Here is a 24,046-nt window from a genome sequence, read left to right on the forward strand (position 1 = left end):
TCCATAGTTCCAGCCATTCCCTAGTGCTTACCTTGTTAGCGAAGCCATGCAGTAGATGGAGTATGTACTGGTCTATCAGATACATCTCTGATGTGGGGATAGAGTCTGTCTCTGGGCTGAAGCCAGTGAGATTCCCCAACAAAAAACGGAGTGTATTTCGAAGCTATCAACAAATTCCAAAATAGTTCATGAAATTCAAGTAATTATTTGAAAAAAAATGTTTACCATAAATATAACCATGTATTTCAAATATGCTATTTATTTTGGGAAGCAAAAAGAATCCTGGAGATCTTTCAGACAGGCTCTTCTACCTTAAGATTTGTTTTGAGATTTAGGGTGAGATGGCATGGAAGTATTTAGAACTTTTCTGGAAATCATCCAAGAGAGTTGCTAATCCTAAAACTGTATGGGATGATTCTCAATAGCCACCATATTTCTTCCAGTTCTTTCACCAGCCTCTTCTCCAAAGGTTTGGTTTTCCGTGATATAGAGAGATTCCTAATGAGTAAAGCTGTCTTAATTCCCATTAATTAAGAGTTTGACTCTGTGACCCTTGATGACGTGGACAGGACTTTGGGGAGACTTAGTGCGGCCACATGTTTGCTGGACCCGTGTCCCTCCTGGTTATATAGGCTTCCCGGGAGGTTACACGAGGCTGGCTCCAGGGAATTATCAACGCTTCATTGAGTGAGGGTTAGCTCCCCATGGCCTTGAAAGAGGCGGTGGTGAGGCCTCTCCTCAAGAAGCCTTCCCTGGACCCGGCAGTATTAGCCAACTACCGTCCCGTCTCCAACCTTCGTTTTGTGGCGAAGGTTGTTGAGAGTGTGGTTGCACGACAGTTTCCACAATACCTGGAGGAAACGTCTTATCTAGATCCATTCCAGTCGGGCTTCAGGCTCGGGTACAACATGGAAACGGCATTGGTCGCATTGGTAGATGATCTCTGGAGGGCTCGGGACAGGGGTTGTTCCTCTGTTCTGGTCCTCTTAGACCTCTCAGCGGCTTTTGATACCCTCGACCATGGTATCATGCTGCGCCGGTTGGAAGAGTTGGGGATGGGGGGCACCGTGTTACAGTGGTTCTCCTCCTTTCTCTCGGACCGGTCACAGTTTGTGTTGGCAGGGGGGCAGAGGTCGACCTCGAGACGCCTCATATGTGGGGTGCCTCAGGGGTCGGTTCTCTCGCCCCTTTTGTTCAACATCTATGAGAAGCCGCTGGGTGAGATCATCCATGGCTTCGGGGTGAAGTACCACCAGTACGCTGACGACACCCAGATGTACATCTCCACCCCGGGCCACCCCAATGATGCCCTTGAAGTGCTGTCCCGGTGCCTGGAGGCCATGCGGATCTGGATGGGGAGGAACAGGCTCAGGCTCAACCCATCCAAGACTGAGTGGCTGTGGTTTCCGGCATCCCGATATAGTCAGTTGATTCCATCACTGACTATTGGGGGCGAGTCCTTGGCCCCACGGAGAGGGCTCGCAATTTGGGCGTCCTCCTGGATACACAGCTGTCCTTGAAGGAACATCTGACAACTGTAGCCAGGGGGACCTTTTATCAGGTTCGCCTGATCCGCCAGTTGCGGCCCTTCCTAGATCGGGATTCCTTGTGCACAGTCACTCATGCCCTTGTCACCTCTTGCCTGGACTACGGCAATGCTCTCTACATGGGGCTCCCCTTGAAGAGCACCCAGAGACTCCAGCTGGTCCAGAATGCAGCCGTGCAGGTAGTTACGGGAGCTGCATGGCGCTCCCACATAACACCTCTCCTGCGTGAGCTGCACTGGCTCCCAATGGTTTTCCGGGTGCGCTTCAAGGTGTTGGTTATCACCTTTAAAGCGCTCCATGGCATAGGACCTGGATATCTTCGAGACCGCCTGCTGCCACCAATGGCCTCCCACCGACCTGTGCGCTCCCACAGAGAGGGTCTCCTCAGGGTGCCATCGGCCAAGCAATGTAGACTGGTGGCCCCCAGGGGGAGGGCCTTCTCTGTGGGGGCACCTGCCCTCTGGAATCAACTGCCCCCAGAGATACGAAGAATTCAAGACCTCAGTGCCTTCCGCCGTGCCCTGAAGACCTTTCTTTTTCAGAAAGCCGGGCTAGCTTAACACTTTTTAAAATGTTTTTAAATGGGTTTGTTTTTGTTCTTTTAATTATGGGGCCAAACATATATATATCTTTTAAAATTGTTTTTAATGTTTGTATCTCTGTTTTTTACTTTGGCTGTACACCGCCCTGAGACCTTCGGGAGAAGGGCGGTATATAAATTTGATAATAAATAAATTAATAAATTAATGATGAGTAAGTCTTTTGATTAGAATACAACACTTGGACAGGTATATTGCACTTGAGGTCTAAGTACAGGTGACATATAGTTTGATATTTTATACCAATAATTAGTGAAATTTTCAGTTTAAAAATGTCACACACTGAATACCACATGTAGAAAGAACAGACAGACAAGCGGAACTTCCCTGGCTGCCTTGTGATATTTAGTTTTAAAGGCCCATTAAAATCTCTGTTCCCAAAAGCAAATCCATGGGACAATTATTTTAGGATCAATAACCATGAAGGGATAGAGTCAGTTTGTACTTCAAAAGTAGAGTAGAAACTAGGAGATCCTGCCTTAGGTACAAAAGTTAGCTGGTGGACTTGGGCCAGACACTTTCTCTCTGCCCTAGGAAGAAGGCAATGGCAAATCTAAAGCTCAACATTTTTGAAAATATTGCCAATAAAATTGCAAGCAGTTGTCCATGTATTTGCTAAGAGTTTGCTTGAAGGTACAGATAAATAAATAAATACAGCCATGATGGGTAAAGTCATTACTATTATCATAAGATACACAAATGAAAATTATTCCAATGGCAAAGGAAGGGAAAATTACTATTGAGATACTATTGATACACCTTCTTTCCTGACTACATACAGTATTCCAGAAAGCTGAACTATTATTGTAGTGGCTCCTACTTAGAAAAAGGCATCAGTGTGTTTGTTTGCTTACCTTGTTAATATCATCTTGAGCAGAACTGAGCACAGTAGGTCCAATTTGCACTTCTGTATAAACATTGGACTCAGCCACCCACCAGCGTAAAGTATCAGCCCCGTATGGTGGCTCAGTCCTATGGTCCTATACATTGACAAGATGGTGAAAGAAACACCTTTCAGTGCTGATAATTGCTCAATGAACCCTTGTTCTCCAAAATAAATTCAACATATTATTTTATAACTGTGCAGCAAAGTTGGCCATAAAGACATTTCCCCAGAAGAATGTAGAGATTCTGTCAGGAATCGGGGGAAAATAAATCTCTGACAAGGTATTTGTTGGACAACTCATGTGAAAGTAAAATGCTGAATAGTGTAACTCTACAAAGCATGATTAATGCCTCACTAAAAAAGAAACAAGTTGCTCATGTTTTTTATTATTAGATTAGAGTTTTATCTCACCTTTATTATTTTATAAGTAACTCTAAGCAGCAAATGTACATAATATTCTCCCCTCCTATTTTCTCCATAGCAACAACTCTGTGAAGTGAGTTAGGCTGACAGAGGATGATTTGCCCAAGGTCGGCCAATTGGCTTTCGTGCCTAAGGTCAGACTAGAATTCACAGTCTCCTGGTTTCTAGGCCAGCACCTTAACCACTACACCAAACCAGCTGTCTGCTGCAAAGTGAAAAGGAGGGAGGTCAAACCATGTTTGCTACTTGAACAACTTTGACATCAGTCAAGGCGGGACACTGCCAGAAAACAATTGTCCTGCTTGCTGCTCTGTAAAATATCATACACATGCACACACATATTCTCATACCCTAGCAAACAGAAGTAATGTACCATTGACAGGCCCAGATTGTTAGCCATGGAAGATCACTGGATAACTTTGAAACGGTCACTCTCTCTTGACCCAAACTTACTTCACAGAATTGTTAAATGAAAAAATTGGAGGGAACACCTTGTATGCTTGACTTGAGCTCCTCTACAAAAGAAATTAATAAAGCAATAAATAGCTGTTGATATAACTATTTAAGGATGGCCTCCTCCTGAGGTCTAACTTAATATAAAAGAAGCAACAGTTCTGGGGTGAATCCGGAAGTGCAGTTTTCATGACCTATAAATATCTGCCAGGTAATTTTATTGAAAAACAAAACCTATAAATCCTTAATGCCGACTAGGTTGGCTAATAGTGATATTGCGCTCAAGTCCAGCATCTAGGGATTGAAGATTGAGAAAGACTTATATAAAGCATTTCCTACACATTAGTATCTGTCTCACAAGTAAATCTGAATTTTAAAGTTAGGTCTGACTCTTTGTGAACAAGATTGATCAAGAGCCTTAACCTTGGCCCTTAGAAGATACAGTAGTAAGTAGAGACAAGGTAGCAGAAGCCCACTGGGGAGAAAAAGGCCCTTCTTTTGTTTCCTTTATGGCTGGTTGGCACATAAGACTAAACCATATTTATTTGTACCAACCTCCCATTTCCCCCCACAACATCTTCGTAGGGTAGGTGAAACTAAAAGAAAGTGACCAATTCACAATTACCCAGTGAATTTCCCTGGCTGTGAGTGGACTTGAACCTACCAACCTTTATTGCCGGCCTAACACCTCAACCACTATACTTTACTATGTTGGCCACTCCAATTCACCAAAACAATTATCCCCCCCCAGCATAGTCACTTCTACTTGAGCCAGGCACAAAGGGACTCCCCATCAGTTTGTGCAAATGAAATGCTACAAAGGTCCTCAAAGCAGTCCTGCCTGTTGAGATCTGTTTTTTATTGATCTAAGTGCACAGAGTAAATTCATTCACAAAGCTCTTAAAGGTGAACAAACTATGGCAATGCACACTGTTGTTGGGCCCTGGTTTTCCACTAGTTTTGCTTAGCACTTTATGTGTCATAGGAATGAAAGATACAGAAAAAGAAAGCCAGTCTCTACACAGAAATTTAAAAAAAAAACCTTGTGCATAGCGTGTAACAACACAGACCCACACCCGACTAAATAAAAAAACTCCAGCTAAGGTTAAAGCCATCAGATCTGGCAGCATCTCTTCCCCACAAAGCAACCACTCATAAGCAAACTGAGCAGCAATAAAACTGCTCACTTTTATTATTATTGGTTTCTATAGCCAATGCTCTCAGAGCAAATGACTGTTTGAGGACATATAGGGAAGTTTGCCAGTAAAATAATCTAACTCAAAGGATATATGGAGCTGGACTTTATCTTTTCATCAGGAGCTTTGGACTTTTCCTGAATGGCAATAAGAGCAAAATCAAAGGCTTCTGAGATTAATAAACTATGTTAAATGATCATCCACATTTTAAACTACTGAAACCAATGTTCTGCTTTCCAGACATACTAAGACTATTCATGTGGCTATTTTTTCTGAATTGCAAAAATCTGCATGACCATGAGATGGCAAAAAGCAGATGTTGATGCCAAAAAGTATAGCACCATGCTGCCATCTAGTGGCTTGATGGAATTTTGCAATCCTTACATGATAAGGAAAATATATTGAGCTGCTCAATTACTATTTTGCTAATAATAATGGGTGAATCGGGCCAGGATTTAATGGCAAAAAGATATTTCTGGGAAGGAAATAACTGAACCCAAATTACTCTGAGGAACCTATAAACTGCATTTCCAGATGGCAAGTAGAACTATATAATTACTTACACTGCCTCCATTGATAACAACATCTGGATCAACCACATTGCCGATGGATTTAGACATCTTTTCTCCCTTTTCACCGACAGTGAATCCATGAACAATAAGAGTCCTAGAAGAAAGACCTCTGGGTAATCCAATGCTTCCTTTAGACCAGGGGTCTCCAACCTTGGCAACTTTACCACTTGTGGACTTCCACTCCTAGAATTCTCCTAGACTTTTGGGAGTGGAAGTCCACAAATCATAAAGTTGCCACTGTTGGAGACCCCTGCTTTAGACTGTCATACATACATTCAAAGAGCCACGGTAGCGCAGTGGTTAGAGCGCAGTACTGCAGGCTACTTCTTGCTGCCTGCTGGTTGCCTGTAATTTGACAGTTCAAATCTCACCAGGCTCAAGGCTGACTCAGCCTTCCATCCTTCTGAGGTGGGTAAAATGAGGACCCAAATTGTTGGGTAATATGCTGACTCTGTAAACCACTTAGAGAGGGTGTAAAGCACTATAAAGCGGTATATAAGTCTAAGTGCCATTGCTATTTTTAAAAGCCAGTGTATATTACTATAGCTGTTCCAGAAACTCATCCATTAACTTACCTATATGGTGCCTTTTTTCGTGTTGCTACGCTAATCAAGAGGGAAGACTGGAACCAACCTCCCAGCTGGTCTTTTCCTTCCAAGTATACATCAGCCCTTTCACCTGTATCTAAAAACACAAGCAGTGTAGTATTTGTAATTGAGATTCTTAACCATTCTGAGTATTGACTTACTTCAGTGTTGAATCAGATGAAGTGGAAATAAAGCAACATTTACAAAAAGTATTTTTTTAAAAAAAAAATAGTACTCTTTGTTACTCAAATGGTGATTCTGAAGTATTTATTATGTATTTAATTTCTTTTTTCTTTTTTTAAAAAAATCAGAATTTAGTTGCTGTTAGGCAAACCTAATTTATAGACTTTATAAATGTAACTAGCACATTTATTGTGGTAAAAATTATTTATTAATAAAAATTCTAAATCAGTGTTACGAGGCAATCTATTGAGTAAAGGAATAATTTTTTTCTTCTCAATCATAAATTGTAAATCACCTGACCATATGTTTTTTTTAAAACATGTATTACTTTAGCACAATTACACTGGTAATAATTCTGACATAGGGTATTGAGATGCAATCCACTGATTAATAAGAAAAACTGTTCTTTTAAGCAATCATGAATTGTAAGATAATTAAGTATATTACTTTTTTTTAAAAAAATGGATATATTGATTTAGTGAATAATAATAATATAAAGAATCTCTGTCAAGTATGTGATTCAATGGTGGGTTGCCCCCGGTTCGGACCAGTTCACAAGAACTGGTAGTAAAACTGGCAGGAGGCTCTGCCCACCGACCCCAACGTCATCAGAAGCTTCTGCGCATGCGCAAAAGTGCACACGCATGAGCAAAGAGAGAGTGTACGCGCGGCCCTGTTGCAAACCGGTAGTAAAGTTAAGTACAACCCACCCCTGATGTGATTCTTTGTGTTTGTTCTCTGTCATGTATTGTTCCTTGATAAATTAAAATACAATACAGTGATAAAAATAATGAATTCATCCAGGCATCATTATGAAAACTTTACACTATTTCTCTGTGTTTCCAAAATACTGGATTCAATATCTAGTCTTCCCAATACCTCATTTGAGATTGAAAAATCTTATCCAAATGGAGAATGATTTTTTTAATTGCATATAATGTACTGCTTAACTTAGATGTTACATTCTTCTCCCACAAACATTTTGCAGTTTATCATAGATCACAAGCTTTAACAATTGATAAAGCTTTAATTAGGGTTATTATTTACAGTTAGAGGGCATAGGTCTTTAAAATCCTTTTCTGTTGTTATTTGAGCAATGTACTGTGTATCTTTGATAAGAGACTTTAACCCATAGATTAAATACTGTGTGTTTTAATGGCAAGTACAATTATCTAGGCCTTTTCCTTTAAATACCCTGTCAGCACAAAAGGTAGGCATTATAAAACAGTATTGTTTTAGTTAAACATTAGTATGATAGCTCTGCGGGGAATTAGGCTGCTGCATTTATCAGTTCTAGAAAATGATCTTGATGGTCACATATTTTCTTTATCTGATGGTACACTGGCATCTCCATTTTTAACTAGAGAGGGACTTATTGTGCAGGAAGAACTCAAATTATGAAGTTTTAGTAGCTCCCAATCCTGCATTAAAATGGCAGTTTGTGACTTTCGTACAGGTAGATAGATCAAAAGCAGGATGTTGCTTTGCAACAAAGCCCACTTTAGCCCAACTGCATACAATACACTCCAACTACTAAATCAATTCTAAGTCCAATTCATGCATATGCACACATGATTATGTGCGCATTGATCTTGACTGAGGATCAAGAAAAAAATCCTTTGAAGTAACGCTGTGGTGTAGAATCCCAACAATGTGCAACAGAGGACAACAGTTTCATTGCTTGCTTTGCAACCTAACAGGCTTCTGGTACACCTCTAGAGTTACCCCTGGCCCTGAAACAGAGCAACTTATAGCCTGATTTGACCTTTGCTTCAGTTGAATAGATGGAGGACATTAAAATGAGATAATGAATAGTAACTTTACTGCCTGCTGTCACGTTTCTAGAAGTCTGAAGGGGTAGAGGACTTACATTGGCTTGGCTGAAAGTATACCTCTCTGCATTAGCTTGGACCTTAGTAAAGCAGAGTTCCCAGTCATACTGAGTGTTATTTGTTTTCCACCAAACTTCCAATTGAACACATGGAGTCTGAGGAGAGAATGTCTGAATGTCTGAACAAGGCCACAGTAGCATGAAAAAGAGTAAATATGACTGATGGAATTTTCTGCACACCTCCCTATTATTCTCCTAATAAATCACATATTTAAAAGAAGATGCCATAGGCTCAGGACCAGGAATATATAACTTAATCTCATAATCCTACTTAAAGTCTCAAACGTGGGTAATCTTTCATTCTAATGATTTTATTTTGTTTGTAAATGAAAGAGGAATTTATAGAAACCCAAATCACCAGTTGAAATAACCAGTGAAATTTTCTAGTATGGCTGGGAAGCAAATACCTACAGGGCAGTGACTTTCAGTACAGAGCTGGGCTAAGGGCTGTTGCATGATCAGTCAATGAACAGTCTCCCTTGCCTAGAGAAGACAATCAGAGCTTTTAAGTGGTTATCACTTCGTTTCTGAATGTGCATAAGTAATATGTGCAAGAAAGGAAAAATAAATGACCAAAAAACAATGTAACGTGTGAATTCCAACTGTAAAACCTTTCATGCTTAGTACCTCAAGTTTTATATCTTTTTGTTTCTCAGAATATGGTAAGAACTTTACAACATCAAGTAAGTTAAATGACAGTGAATTTTACACAGTTTAGTAATTTCAAATCAAAGTGCAAGAAGTCCTTAGATAAATTCATTCTTGATGATACCATTGCTTCCCTGGGTTTCAAGGAAATTAAAAAAAATAATCCAGGGCCAACATGTTTTACAATTCAACAAGATTGCTATCAAACATTTGTGTACTCTTGGTTTAAAGTTCAAAAGCAGTTGATGTCCTACACTAAATTGATTCCAAACTGCACTGGAGCTTCCTACCATTGTGCTAGAAATCTCTGGATTGTTTTAAAATTAGCTCTATAAACTATTTTACATAAATGAGAAGTGATAAACTAGAAGATACCTACTCCCATGATTTTCAAACAAGTGATTTGCACTATATATGCTTACAATTACTAAGTCTTCTCTATATTCTTATTGTATTTTCAAAATTTATTGTACTGCATGAAAGTTGAGTAACACATTGTCATCTTAAAACACCTTTCTCTAAATTGTCATTCCCTGGATGTAGCTTAATATATTTCTGGGTTAGAGATAATCCAGTGGATCCTTCGCAAAGCACATGACCTCTAATGTCTGTTCCATTTCTTTGATTCTGATTCTATAGTTCCTTCATGAAATGCAAGCCCAGTTATGTTTAAAATTTACCAGGCAATTCTGAGATAGTTTTGAATTTAGAACTACTTACCTTCTAAAACATGAGCCCAAGATGTTCCACTGTCAAACCAAATATCCAACACATCTTGTCCTTGTATATATTCCTCGATATCATTAGCAGCCTGATTTAAAAATATATGGGTTAAAAATATATGAATTAAGAAAATACAGACAACTTAAATTCTTCCATTCCCATTTCTGCACTAAAGGACCAGTAACAGTATAATTACCATAATTCATGTTAATCACCAACAGCATAATTCATGTTAATGGCAACATGAATAAGAGAACATTGCTGTATTTTGGATGTTCATTTGTATGCACATTACAAAGATGAACCCATGTTGGTGTTTTTGTTGCAAGAGACTATTCTATTTTGGCATCTTAAAAGCTACCAAATTATGTAATAGTTTATTAGTGTACAGTCTATTCCACCTGATTATGTAACTTTTTCATCTGACTGTAACTGTATACACACATACACGGGTATACACATAAGGTGCTTATGACATTGCCTTAAATCTCTCCTGCTTCATGATACACCCTTTGGGTAGATGTGGGAAATCATTTTCACAGAAATAATTGCTAATGCGGTTATTTTATGTTGGCTCACATTCAAAATACATTGGTTTATATACTTTACAACCATGTACTTGTTGGAAAGTCCCCAGAACCTTACAGCAGCATCACTTACAGTAGACTAGGCCACTACTACAGGTCAGATCCAGGTTAACCCTTGATTTGCCAGGCCTTGGATTGCCTGAATCCTGCCCCTTAATTCCAGATTTCAGCTATTCTTTGTAGTTCAGATCTTCATAGAGGGCTTTCCATTATCCCTAAATTACCTTTGGCAGAGCTTCCTTGGGAAGAAGCTGCTCAATGGGAAGTGTCCACCAGGCATCACTGCCATGTTGCTCCACTAGTTTAATAACATTCTCAGTGCTTTTTCTGCAAGGAAAAAAAGGGAATCAATGACAGAAAGACAAGAAATTATTAATCTGTGTTCTGTAGGATAACATTCAATTGGAAAAACCAGGAGCCACTAAATGTTTTCATATGTAAGAAAAGGCTACTGTGTAAATTACAAATATACAATTTCCTAAACACATTATGGACAATCTATCCAAGATAAAGAATGAAAGATCTGAAAGAAATAGCAAGTGAGTAAAAAACACAGCTATGTAAAGCTACTTTTGCACACCTTGATCATTAATCAAAGTGCTTCAGTTTAATAAAATCTGATCTTAGTACTCTTGAACTTTTCTTTCTATAGATGTGTCATGCTTTTATACTACTAACCGAAGTTAAATAAGGGCCCCAACTTTTGATTTGCACATGGTTTCCGATTCATTAGAGAATCATGGATTTTCATGGCTGTAAATTTTCTTTGCTTTTCTAACATTAGGCCTAATCCTAATGATTTAACTCTTTGTTAATTTTAAAATATTGTTTTGTTTTTTAAACAGCATCATAAAAAGGGGCTAAAATTCTAATCTTTCTCATTTATGAGGTCATTAAATCACCACCATCCCACTTGCAGCTAATAATTTTAATTTTTTGTTGCAGCTGCAAAAGTTTCTCTCTCCTAATACTTGATGAAAAACTTATACAGGTTATGCTTCTTCTTCAGTTGAAGAGGAAATGACTGAAAGAAAACCTAGAGCAGTATTTCCAAAATGCTGCTTATTAGCCATCATGGCTAATAATGAAGTAAATGAAGACATCTGGAAGACATCAAGTTTGTAAAGGTCATGAGGCATGGGATGAGGATATTGTGGTGATCTTACAAAGATGGTTGAAGTTAGTCTCAATTATTTAACAGGCACACTTTTTTATCAAATTAAATCCTTAATAGAACTTGTAGGTTTTTTTGCAAATATTATGGATGCATGAATGCTATTCTATCAGTTATTTGCAGTGAAACTGATCGGGTCAACTTTCTTTTCAAAGGGGGGAGCTGTTACCATATAACTTTTTTCTGTTTCTACAAATTCTAATCCATAATGAAATACTCCAAATAAAGAAATTAACGATATCATATCAAGAACAGCAAATGCAAAAACTATAATATCAATGACATTTAAATTTATCTACCACACATGTATTCTTTTGGGATAGAACAAGATATATAAAACTAAACATCAAATAATGTATCTATTTGGGGCTAATGAAATCAGCAATGCAGTTGTCCTTTTAAGATTCAGAAAAATACATTTTAAGGTTTTATTTAGAATAGAATTAGTAATATAAATTAATACAAGCCTAATCTGCTTTAAGATATTTTTATTATCATATATAAACATAGTTGGTTTTTTCAACAAATAATCTTACATCTTGCTATGCTCTGATTCCGTTTACAATTTAATAAACATAGGGAAAATATAAGAAAACGAAGTTGTAAAAGAGGTTTAAAAATCACAAGGCCCCCAATTTGTGTGACTAGAAAAATTGGGCTTTTATGGGAGAAGGTTGCCCATATTTAGAGATTTAATCCTAAAAAGAGTCTTTCAAGATTTCACAATAAAAATTATATTCTAGTTCTAGCTTCTAGGTTCTTTTCATGGAAAATGATTTGTTCTAATGCCATATTTTGTCTGTATAAAGACAATTACAGGAAGGGAAGAAATGCTTGTAGCTATATTTTAAAATTGAATATTTGGCTGAGGATATGGTATACCAAATTCCTTAAACTCAGAAACCAGTATATATTTTCAATTTATTTATTTAAGAAACTAGAATTAACATACTGTATAAAACAAGATATAGTCTCCAAAGATTCTCTTATATCCCATAAAGTACAAGAAAGGGTTTTCATAATAAAAAAGCATGTGTGATTGATATAGTTATAATAAAAATAAATCAAATTATAATAAATATAGAAATAGCAACAGTACTTAGACTTATATATCACTTCACAGTGCTTTACAACATTTAAATATAAATATATATATATATGGGGCGCGGTAGCTCAGTGGCTAAGACGCTGAGCTTGTTGATCAGAAAGGTCAGCAATTCAGCATTCAAATCTCTAGCGCCACATAACGGAATTAGCTCCTGTTACTTGCCCCAGCTTCTGCCAACCTAGCAGTTCGAAAGCATGTAAAAATGCAAGTAGAAAAATAAGGACCACCTTGGTGGAAAGATAACAGTGTTCCATATACCTTCGGTGTTTAGTCATGCCAGCCACATGACCATGGAATTGTCATCAGACAGTGCTGGCTCTTCGGCTTAGAAACAGAGATGACCACCGCCCCCTAGAGTCGGGAATGACTAGCACGTATGTGTGAAGGGAACCTTTACCTTTATGTGTGTGTGTGTGTGTGTGTGTGTGTACGTACATATATATAATGTATATATAGACACTCGCACACACACACACTATAATGATTGATAGCTCACTGTTCTTGCTCCTTATAAAATCAATGATTTTGCTATGATGTCATAATGTTATTAGACCTCCAAGGAATATACATTAGCTTATCCTTAAAACCTTTCCAAAACTTTTCTGTTTGTTTCTCTTAGAAGCCATTCTTGTGACTCTTGCCAAAATGGTTACAAATATCAGATATGTTTCCTGTTCTCAACTGTACAATGTGTATAACCCCCCCCACCCCCACAACCTTAAGTTAAAAGTTCTCTCTACAGTGTACATTCAACACCTTCCTCAAATAACGACTTATCATTCTTCAAATGGCAGGCCTCAGTTTGAGAACCATAATTCACAGTGTAAGCAACAGTAACCCTGCTGTAAAACTTTGCCCTACATTCGTATGCCAGATTGGGCAGAACTCATATTACGTGTCATTCTCTAGGTTTCTATAGTCTGGAAATCCACAGAGCAATTTACGCTACCATGACGCCAACCAATCATTTTGAACCCTGATATTGATTCCGCCAAATGCTTATTTAGTGGGAAATTAAGCTGCATTCAGATATTTTTCAGGCATGGAAAGAAGCAGATGCTGACTATCCTTGCTCCTCTTAACAGCGTGGTGTGCCAGGTAACTTCTTTTTTATGTAAGATACAGCTGATTTTTTGAACTATTTAAGAATAGTGATATTGTCCATTTATAAAATGTATTTGTATTCTGTATCACTGTGACTGTAATACATGTTGAAGGATTAGATGATGCAAGCTGATTTAAGGTATTCTTTTTTTAAGCGAAGGGCAGCAATTGCAGCAATTTGGAAAATCTTAAAACATTTTTAACCTGCTTTTCAAGTTAAACTGGAGCATGAAGAAAGAAGCTGATTTAACAAATAAAGTAATTCAATTTAAACTCGAGTCATATCAACATGAATATTTATACTAATTACAGGTTTTCTGTATAACATATTACTTTTTACCACAAATGTTCTTAAATGTATTGAGAATTATTCAGGATTAGTCTATACCAATCTGTGGTATTTTCTTTTTAAAGCTGAAAATATTTAAGACCTATAGTGTCATTAGATTAAGACAGTTAAAGAAATTATGGCATTGAGCTTTATACGTAAGTCCTTCACAATCAGTGTTTTAATTTCAAAGGTATGTTTCATCCCTAAACTTACATCTTTCTGTTCTACTCAGTTTAATGTTTTTTAAACCGAAAATGTCATGCCCTTTATCACAATATCAGAGGGCTGTTTTCTTTAGAAAGACTTATCTATATTCAAACTCAGTTTCCATTATTTTTACAGAGCCTTTGTTGGACAACTGACACCTGCTGCTGTTTATTCCAATTTACATTCTGCTCATGGAGTGGCAGTAATATATAAGGTCTCAAATTCTCACAACATTCATTTTGGGTACCCGTAGGAGAGAAAGTACCAAATTGCAGTAGAATGAAAGAAAGGTAATTTCCTTTCCCCATGTAGGCTGAGAGTGGCAGATAACTAATGGATCTTAAACAGTGTTATCAAGTGTAACAGCAACTCCATGTGGAATAAGCCTCTTTCCAGTGGAGATGGTGTTACTTTTGAAAGCCACTGATCTGTTGACTGAAGAAGTAAATTATACTGAAAAGAAGTAAATTCAACCAAATTTGTTATTACAACTATGTTTTTACCAACGTACCAGCTCTACTGGTAATGTTTGTGGGTTTTTTTTTCTTTCCAAGCATCTTTTTTTGTAGTAACGTTAGTCTTCCGGTTATTTCACTTAAAGAACTATATATTCAGCAAAAGAGCTCTGGAGGACTCAATCAACATGTCTACCCTGAAATGAGGTCTAGGGTAATGACCTATGATTTGACAGACTGTGCTAACTAAGTCTGCCTGTCATTTCTGTAGGCCAATACTCTGCATGTTCACTACTCTACAAGGAACACGTGTTTCTGTGTTAAAGTGCATGAATCAATATCAATGAAGAAAGCTAATTTTAAAAACAAAAGTCCACTTTATGTTTTAGTGATTTATCCTCCTAGTGTATTGATACAGCTTGTAGCTTAAAACAAAAATGAAAAATTAAATGCTGCCTCCATAACATGTGTTTATTTTCTCTCTGAAGAAATTATGAAGAGATATAATTTTGCTCTGGCGATTTAAAGGATTCTTTATAAAAAGGCCTGTGTCTAATTTAAATTGTATAAATGGACAAACATATTAGCAAGACGGCACATTCAGGATCTGAACTGAGTTGCTGTACTTATAAGATTTATGCTGTCCATTTAATTTTGTCTCACTGAGTTCTTGCCTGATGTTCACAGTTACCAGTGATAAACTGATGGACTGAATGACTTTAGGAGCTTAAACATATTCACATTAACCAGAGTTAGCACATATAATGTTAAAACCCAACAGAAGAATGATTTAACATGGATAAAGCATAGCCATTCTTTCAAAACTGCTCCGGATTCAAAAACTCTAACAGAAGTTGGCCCATTGTGATTCATGGTCTGAAAACGACTCCTCTGTGACAGGGAGACTTATCTGTATTTTGTTATCATTATCCTGGAATTTCTTCACCACAAGCAACGTCTATTCAATCGTACAGTCTGTTATTCTTTATTTTTCAAACTTCTTAATTCACTAATTCACTGCGCACGTTTCGCCGTGCTCTCAAAACTTTTCTATTTCAGCAGGCTGGCCTGGCCTAACTCTCCTCTTTTAAATTTTTTAATTCGCGATTTTATAAATTGGGTGTTTTAATCTGTGTTTCGGCCAAAATATTTAATAATTTTAAGGGATTTTTTAATATTTGTATTATCTGTATTTTATCTTGGCTGTTCACCGCCCTGAGTCCTTCGGGAGTAGGGCGGTATAGAAATGTGATAAATAAATAAATAAATAAATAAATAAATAAATAAATAAATAAATAAATACTAATGTGCTGTAAAAATGTACAGAGCATTAAGAGCTTAATTTTTTCAGTAGTCATAATTATCTGATGTAGATGATCCTACTAAAAGTGCTCGTATAAGAACCTAATAAATTAGATCAAAGCCACTAAATCCAGTAGGAATTGGTGAGAATTGTAATGACTTCCCAGCACTAGGTGGTTCACTGAAAATTGCTCTTCCTGTGAACCCTGGTTACCTTTCTTAGTCAACTCTGCTCTTAAAAACATCTACCTATATCTGTTGCAGAATATTTACTCAAGGAGGAGTTTAAGCCATTATACAAGGGCAAATTATAAGGTGTGTCTAAAATCAGAACCCTGGCAGTTTATACAAGCAAATCAACAAGACAAAGCTTCCAGAAAAACATATTTATTTATTTTTTAAAAAGATTGAGATATGTCTCAAAATTCTTTTATAACTAGGCACTGAGGAACAAGCAAGTCTCTTACTCTCAAATTGGTGAGCTCTTATAATGCACAAAACACTGACAAACACAATTTCTCCTTTCATCAATTAAACCCAGCTCAAAAAAACCATCTCCCTCCCCCCCTTTGCATTCAGCCAACTCTGAGCACCCCAATCATGAACAAATGGGAAGGCATTTCTCATAAAAGCATTTGACGTATCCTTTATTTTTTCTGAACAAGCCCGTCAGGCTAGATTAGGACTAGGTTGTGTTGGAGGGTTCAATACAACCAATAATATCTAGTCCAATGACATCTAGAGTCTCTCTCCCCCCATCCCCCAGTTACTGAATGATCAAATACCAGATCTGAACAACCAGAATGAACAGTTCTTAGAAATGCCAAAACTTCATTATCCTCTTCCCCCAGCCCCCATCTTCCAATAGATTTTAAAGGCTCCTTTCTCCAGAACTTTTATTTCATTCAATACTGATCACGGGATACTTCAGGGTTTGATACCATTTACCCTCTGGATGGTTTTTACTGGTATTGTTTCATTAAATGGAATTATGTCTTACATGTTGTCCTCTTTAATACTGTATATTACCTAGGGGTTATTTTAGGAAGCATTTTAGAAATCGATATATAAACGTAAATAAATCTACAATGAGAATTGTGTCTCCCATTACCATTCCAAGTCAAGAGCCCCGTGACATAAATATCATAGCCTTCGTTTTTGTATCTTTTCGATAATGTGAGGTAACATTGGTTTGCCATAGGGAAAAAGCTGCTTTTCTGGCAGGTATTTTGTCCCAAGTTTTAATTGTCTGAAGCTTCATTTCAGATTAGTGGCACATATTACATATAAGATTACACCTATATAAGCTTGCAGTTTGGTAGCAGCACTACTCTGATGGGGACAAAAACTAAAAAAATACTTAAGATGAGAAACATATTTTCGCTACAATATTAACTTTTTTTTAAAAAAAATACACTTTTTTTTTTACCCAGAAGCATATATACTCTCTCCTGCACCATCACAGAAAAATCTGAAGTCTCTCTACCAGTATTAACATTTCTTCTAACTCCAATGTATAGAACATCTTGTTTTCTGCACAACAAAGAAATCCATACCATAGTTGGTTTCTCACTGCATTCCATCTGCCCATTCCTCTTTTATTTTTCACCTCCCCAACTCACCCTTTACTGTTTTTGAACTGCATTTGATTCTATCTATAGTTCTCTCTGAAAAAAAGACAGCAATGGTATATGTAATATACACAGCTTTTCCAGAACATTCACATAATGAAGGAGTCATATGATGTAGATTCTCTATGTGTGAAGCAGTAAAAATTAGTCTTTTGAGTTTGCAACTTGTGTTAGATCTGGAGATGTACCATATTTTGCATAGCATTTCAACAGTTATATTTCAAATGTGATAACGTCAGAATTCTTTTGTGAGTGTTTCAGGGCTTCTCAAGGGTAATATGATGAATGGCTTAAGCTCCTGCAAGATTAAATATACCTATTTTGTTGCTTAATCTTTTTCCCCAAAGTCCAAAAAGGGGCCTCTGATGGCAAATTTTGGAGGACTCGCTCACTTGGGGAGGAATACAAAGGGATGCAAATATATTTTTGTATCCCTTCTTTAATTTTAAATTACTCTTAAATGTATTTCACCTCGCAACACCAATATTGCAGTTGTAAACTCACCAACAGAGGGCACTATTAGTTTTTCTGGATTTCAACAAACCCTGGATTTAGGTTTATAAATAAAAGTAGAAAATTGTTTTTACTATGATCAAGCATTATAAAGAAATAAATGGATTCCTAGAATGCTAATCAACATGAATGGAGATTAAGAGTTAGGCCAAAGCTGGACCACACTGCTTGAGAAAAGGAGGATTTACATCACAGAGCAAAACACTGGTTTAGCAGCTCCGGTTTGGATATAAAAAGAAACACTGTGTCTCCTTTACTTAACAAAAGCAGCCTCATGAACTATGCATTACTACCTCTCCTGTCTCATTCTCAACACCACCAACAGCTGCTGCAAGGATAGTCATAGCGAGCAGAAAAATGAGCAGGCTCTTTGCTACATCACAGACTTATGTAATCAATATGACATACTCTTAAAAAGATGACAGTGCTCATGTCCATTTCCTAGCAAGGGAGCTAGCTAGCGTTGTCCGAAGATGCTTCTGAGGTCATGTGGCAGGCATGACTGAGGCACACGGAACGCTGTTACCTTCTCACCAAAGTGGTATCTATTTATCGACTTGCATTTGGTACAAGTAGGTTCGCAGGAGCTGGGGCAAAAATGGGAGCTCCATCATGTAGTATTTGGATTTTGAACCTCCAACCTTTTGGTCAACAAGCCCAGTATCTTAACTGCTAGGCCACCGTGCTCCCTATTACATACTCTTAGCACATACAAAAAAGAGAACACCAGAAGGAATGACACAAAACATTTAGGTTTGCTTGTCAACATGTATTTCTGGGTCCATCAGGTTTAACATACAGTAATTCTTAATAGTGTCCCAAGTACACCTCTCTATTTGCACCCGTTATGAGTGATGACATTATTTCATTCATATAAATAAAATACTGCATTTGAGGAACATTTGTCCAATTAAGAAATAATCACAATCCTTTATTTCTCGGGTTGGATTTGTGTGTGTGTGTCTCCAATGAAAAGGATGGACACCTGTGCAATCTTACGACACCAAAACTAATTTTTCTACTCACTGTAATGTCTTCTCGGCTATAATTTCTTGATCACATATGAACAGGAGCCGCAAATCCCATCCCCATCCCAAAGCAGGTCTATCAACTCTATCCCATAGCCATTCCAAAACAACTCTATGACTGGAACAACAGCAGATGCTAAAAATGGTGCAACACTGTACTTATTTACTTGGCGAATTACTGCTCTGCTGAAAAATGAAAACTATATTTCTGCACCAACTATTATTTCCCTCCCCCCCCCCACAAAAAAAAGGTTGGTGAGATACTTACTTGTTTATTAAAGGCTCTCCTGTTGACTTATGGTAAAAAACTGGAATGGGGACACCCCAGCGCCTCTGCCTTGATATGCACCAATAGGTTCGTCTTTCCAACATTTCTAGCATTCTGTTCATTCCTGAGGCTGGGACAGTTTTTACTTTCTTTAATGCTTCCTGAAAAAGACACAGAAATGAAATGGGGGAAATACCAAAGATTAAATGTTAAGGGGAGAAGAGGAATCACTATTCTTTAGTAGATTGTTATAGCAAAATAAAAGTAGTGAAAAATATACCAACCTTGATGGTAAGTTGATAGTCAAATGAACACTGTTTCAAAATATTTCAAATATTATGCATGTAACAATTCAACCAATGTTCACAACGTTGCTAAAATAATAAGAAGCCCAACACCATTTAATTCTTCATAAGTGCTTCTTATTGTTTGTGTGATTTTTAATCTGTCAGTTCTGTATAAATTCTTTTACACGAAAAGCAGACAGATATCATGCTTTCATTTAATCACATAAAGACCAGAAGTCAGGATCCCACCTAGTGGCGTGCAGAAATAAAATTCCTAGAGCTGATCATTTAAGATAGAAGTTAAGTTTCTTCTACCAGTTGGAGACCATACTTTTTCTTTATTTTTTAACAACTGAGACTCAGAGAGCTCTAGACATTGTGGATAGTATTGTAATAACATGATGTGAGTGGGTGGTGCCAGAATTTTAGCAGCTTTCTTGAGATAGAGTTAATCAATTTTGCTCAAAAGACAAAAAAAAAAAAAAAAAACAGAGAGAGAGAGAGAGAGAGAGAGAGAGAGAGAGAGAGAGAGGAAAAAAGTACACTATGATTTTAGTGGCACAATCTGAAGTTGCTCAGTAGGTAAGATGCAAACCATTGATGATATAAATTGAATTATAAAAAATGATAAGATACAGAGGTCCATTTCTATCAGAAACACATTATATACCTGAGCAGCAGTCTTGAGATTCTCTGTATTAATGAACCACTGTTTGCTGGCCCGAATAATCACAGGTTTTTTAGTCCTCCATTCATAGGGATAGCTGTGTACATATTTTTCTTCTTTCAATAAATTCTTTGCTGCTTGAAGCATCTCAATGACTATGGAAGAATAAAAATATATTACTTTTTTTCAGCTTTAATTCAGGAATCTTTTGTGGGCAGTCAATTCAGACCTCTGACAAAAGTTTCTGTTCGTCCTCTGGAAATCTACCCTGTAAGGAAGAAGGCAGGCATTGTGAAAACAGTGATGGCAGCCCCATGTAGTTTTGGTCTAATCTTGCCTAATACTGATATACACTATGTGTTTATTTGTTTGTTTATTTGTGTGTGTGCGTGTAATTTATATAAAGATTTCTACGGCTTGTACATAACTGAGGGCAGCCAAGAAAAAAGAAGTTTGTCATCCCTGGTCTAAGAAAATAGGTCACTATTTTTTGCCCTGCCCAATTTATAGTACAAAATACAATACAAACCAGTCTCGTTTCCTTCTCCAAGAACAGCTTTCTTTTGGAGCTCTGAACCTGCAGCTTCTGTGAAAAGTCCATCTTCGTCTACCAGACAGTCCTGGGTAAGAAAAGAAAAATTGTTTAAACCTTTGTTAAAAACAAAGTTCTCAGATTTGTCATCAAATATTTCACCAATTTCACAAAGATGTGATTAGACTAACTATCACTAAACTACTGAGGTTATATATTTTCCCTGCAAAATAAGCCACAACATTTTCATCTTCAGAAGTAAAAAGATCTCTTTTTACTTCTGAAGATGAAAATGTTGTGGCTTATTTTAATGATTGCAGAGGCATAGATTTTGGCAAGCTGTTTCCCATTCTAAGAGGAAATATAATTCTTAAGCCGAAAGCAGATGACAACCATTTTCTTTTCATTTAAAATTTATAATATTTATCTTAGAAAATAGCCTTGGTTCACATAATTTGCATTTGACCATACCTCACTATCAATGGAATGGATGCATCTGGAAGTAGGGATTCTCCCTCCCTTATTCATAGTCCTGAAATCTATTCTAAAGCATTATAGCAGATTTGGAAAGATGCAGGAAAGTAAGGTAAGGGAAGTCTCACTACATTAGTACAAATTTGCTTAAAGATCCCAGATTTAAACTTTACGGAATACTGCAACAATTCTCAGTATGCACAAAGTGCATATCAATGACTTTCAGATGTTTTCCAACCATCATTATACATAAAAGAATGGGATGAGTAGGCAACAGAAAAGCCTTGAAGGATGTAATTTAAAGTCTACTACTATACCTTCTTTCTCACTTTTTAGCTATAGTTCAGGTAGCTACAAAATGATTTAAAAAGATTTCCACTCTTCCTTTTCAACCTGAAAGGTTTTGCTACATGATAGTTTTGGTGTGAGCAGGAAAAACATAGATTAAAAATAAAGCAAAATAAGACCACAGTACCATGGGCAGTCGATGATGAGAAGCTACACTGTAATCTTCCATACCATGAGCTGGAGCTGTATGCACTAATCCTGTTCCTTTCGATATGGTCACATGGTTTGCAGGCAAAAGAGGAGACTGCCTTCCAGGAATTGTTGGATGGGAACAAATTCCACTTTCCAAATCTGTACCTGAAAACAGCAGAATTAAAACTGTTCACTGTCTGCCATTTTCTGCCTACTAGTGGGGGAAATAAAATTCTAATGCCAACTAATAAGACTCTCACACTGAAATTGGATACTATATTTTTAAAGTATCCTGATACAGATGGCTATATTCACTAATAATGTTATTAGTTATTTAGAATGGAATTTGATTACAAATCAAATGAATAGTAGTAGTAATAAAAAAGTACTATTTTAAATAACCAATAACATCTGGAATTCCATTGGAACACCATCATCATTGACTAAATCTCCATCAGTCAATTGCAAAAGGAAGCTTTACCTGGAACAGCTTACATCCTGTCATGATACGTTTAACGTCACCAAACAACATTTCCCTATTACAGGTCCTTGGGAATGACTCAGTAGGTGAATAAAAATGCCAAATCCAGTCTAACATTTGGCTGACTGCATAATCAATAACAATATTTTTTTTCCTCACATCTCCCAATCCTGCTTTCCTTAATATATATTTAGCATATAGGTTGAATAAATAAAGAGAGAGTATGGAGTCTTGTCTCACTGCTTTGCCAACCTAGAAATGGTCTCTTTTGCCATGTCTTTTGTTCTGTCTTACTGTGGCTTCAAAACATAATGTTGTTGCATAGGAACAATGAATAGAACAATAGAAACTAGCATATTTGCTTCTAGTGTCTCTAATAGGTAATGTACCAATTTGATCTAAGATAAGAAAATCCTCTACATGGAATATGTACAATGTTTTAGAGATAACTAAGAATTGCCTATGGAGAACCAGCAATTGTGCCATAATAGGGATGCATGATTTTGGATTTTGCAGAAAAGAAATCTAAAAACAATCCCATTATAAGCGCATTAAAATATATATATATAAAACACAAATATCATTCTTGGGCAAAATGTCTGTTTCTACTCATACACAAACCAAATTTACTTAATTAAGATTTTTTAATTCAATCATATGACTGTATTAAAACAAGATAAATTCTAATGCAGTTCTGTCCTGTTGTTTGTGCTGTTAAAAGATCTCTCAAAATAAATTTCACTCTCACGCACACTTTTAAAAGATTGATGATTATCTTGAACTGCAATATTAAAGATCTCACTCAAGCTACAAAAGTGTAATCTTCCACCTACTTCAACTCTGTGAAAGTCAAGGATGTTCCTACTGTCAATTTAACTAAAGCAATAAAGGATCAGAAGGCAACTGTAATAAAACACAACAGCAACATCATCCATTGTTGGTTGCATGAATACATGTAAGATTGATATTGGCCACTGGAAATTGGTAACCACCTAATAAAAGTTCTAATTTAGTATTGTTCTCAAAACCGTATGAAAAAAATAATTCTAAATGTGCCTATACAGTTCTTAAATGCCACAAATCTGCCACTTTAGAACTCCCCTGCCTGGAACAAATTCACTTTCATTTTTCTCTATTATTGTATCATTCATTCAAAATTAATGGTTTTATTGCAATGCATTTTTACCTTTAAATGTTGAAACCACATCAAACTGTGTATCCAAAACAGCAGCTATAGACTGAACTCTATCCGCAGCAACTATAAAGTGCTCCCCAGTACTGGAACACTTCACAATGGAATACCTATAAATGCATTTAGATCTTTCAGATTTTCAGTAGTTACATTAGCACTACATAATGTTATATTAAAAACATGAAAGCATTGGAATGATACTTTAAAACTTAAATATTGAAATCGTTTCCATTTCATTACTAATATTGGTGCTGACACAAAAACGTTTCTCATGGAAATGGGAATGTTATATCAATGAATTTTCACAGAGTTCCTCATGACAACTGTGATCACAAAGAAGAAATCCCTAATCTAAGTTCAAAACTTACATTTAATTATTTTTGTACATTATATTTGGCATCTTTTAATCCATTTCAAACATGCCACAAATGCTTAGTTATTCCATATACTGTATCTTTCTTCTGTTGACCATACAGGTAAAATTGTTGGAGACTAGGCATGGTTTACACATGCAGCA

The 24,046-nt window shown here is 36.8% G+C and overlaps 1 protein-coding gene across 1 annotated transcript in view; it reads right to left on the bottom strand.

Annotated features, from left to right (window-relative positions):
* IARS2 (isoleucyl-tRNA synthetase 2, mitochondrial) overlaps nucleotides 1–24,046 on the bottom strand; it is a 36,493-nt gene that overhangs the window by 5,349 nt on the left and 7,098 nt on the right. The window contains exons 8-18 of the mRNA XM_034427853.3: nucleotides 23,524–23,639; nucleotides 21,852–22,021; nucleotides 20,900–20,990; nucleotides 20,374–20,525; nucleotides 19,417–19,577; nucleotides 10,520–10,622; nucleotides 9,706–9,796; nucleotides 6,252–6,360; nucleotides 5,668–5,770; nucleotides 3,001–3,126; nucleotides 32–163 (exon numbers count right to left, since the gene is read on the bottom strand). Coding sequence (XP_034283744.2) covers nucleotides 32–163; nucleotides 3,001–3,126; nucleotides 5,668–5,770; nucleotides 6,252–6,360; nucleotides 9,706–9,796; nucleotides 10,520–10,622; nucleotides 19,417–19,577; nucleotides 20,374–20,525; nucleotides 20,900–20,990; nucleotides 21,852–22,021; nucleotides 23,524–23,639 — 1,354 coding nt within the window. The remainder of the gene's footprint in view (nucleotides 1–31; nucleotides 164–3,000; nucleotides 3,127–5,667; nucleotides 5,771–6,251; nucleotides 6,361–9,705; nucleotides 9,797–10,519; nucleotides 10,623–19,416; nucleotides 19,578–20,373; nucleotides 20,526–20,899; nucleotides 20,991–21,851; nucleotides 22,022–23,523; nucleotides 23,640–24,046) is intronic.

This window comes from Pantherophis guttatus, chromosome 1, assembly GCF_059756535.1.
Source record: "Pantherophis guttatus breed Tessera chromosome 1, ASM5975653v1, whole genome shotgun sequence".
Taxonomy (NCBI): Eukaryota; Metazoa; Chordata; class Lepidosauria; order Squamata; family Colubridae; genus Pantherophis; species Pantherophis guttatus.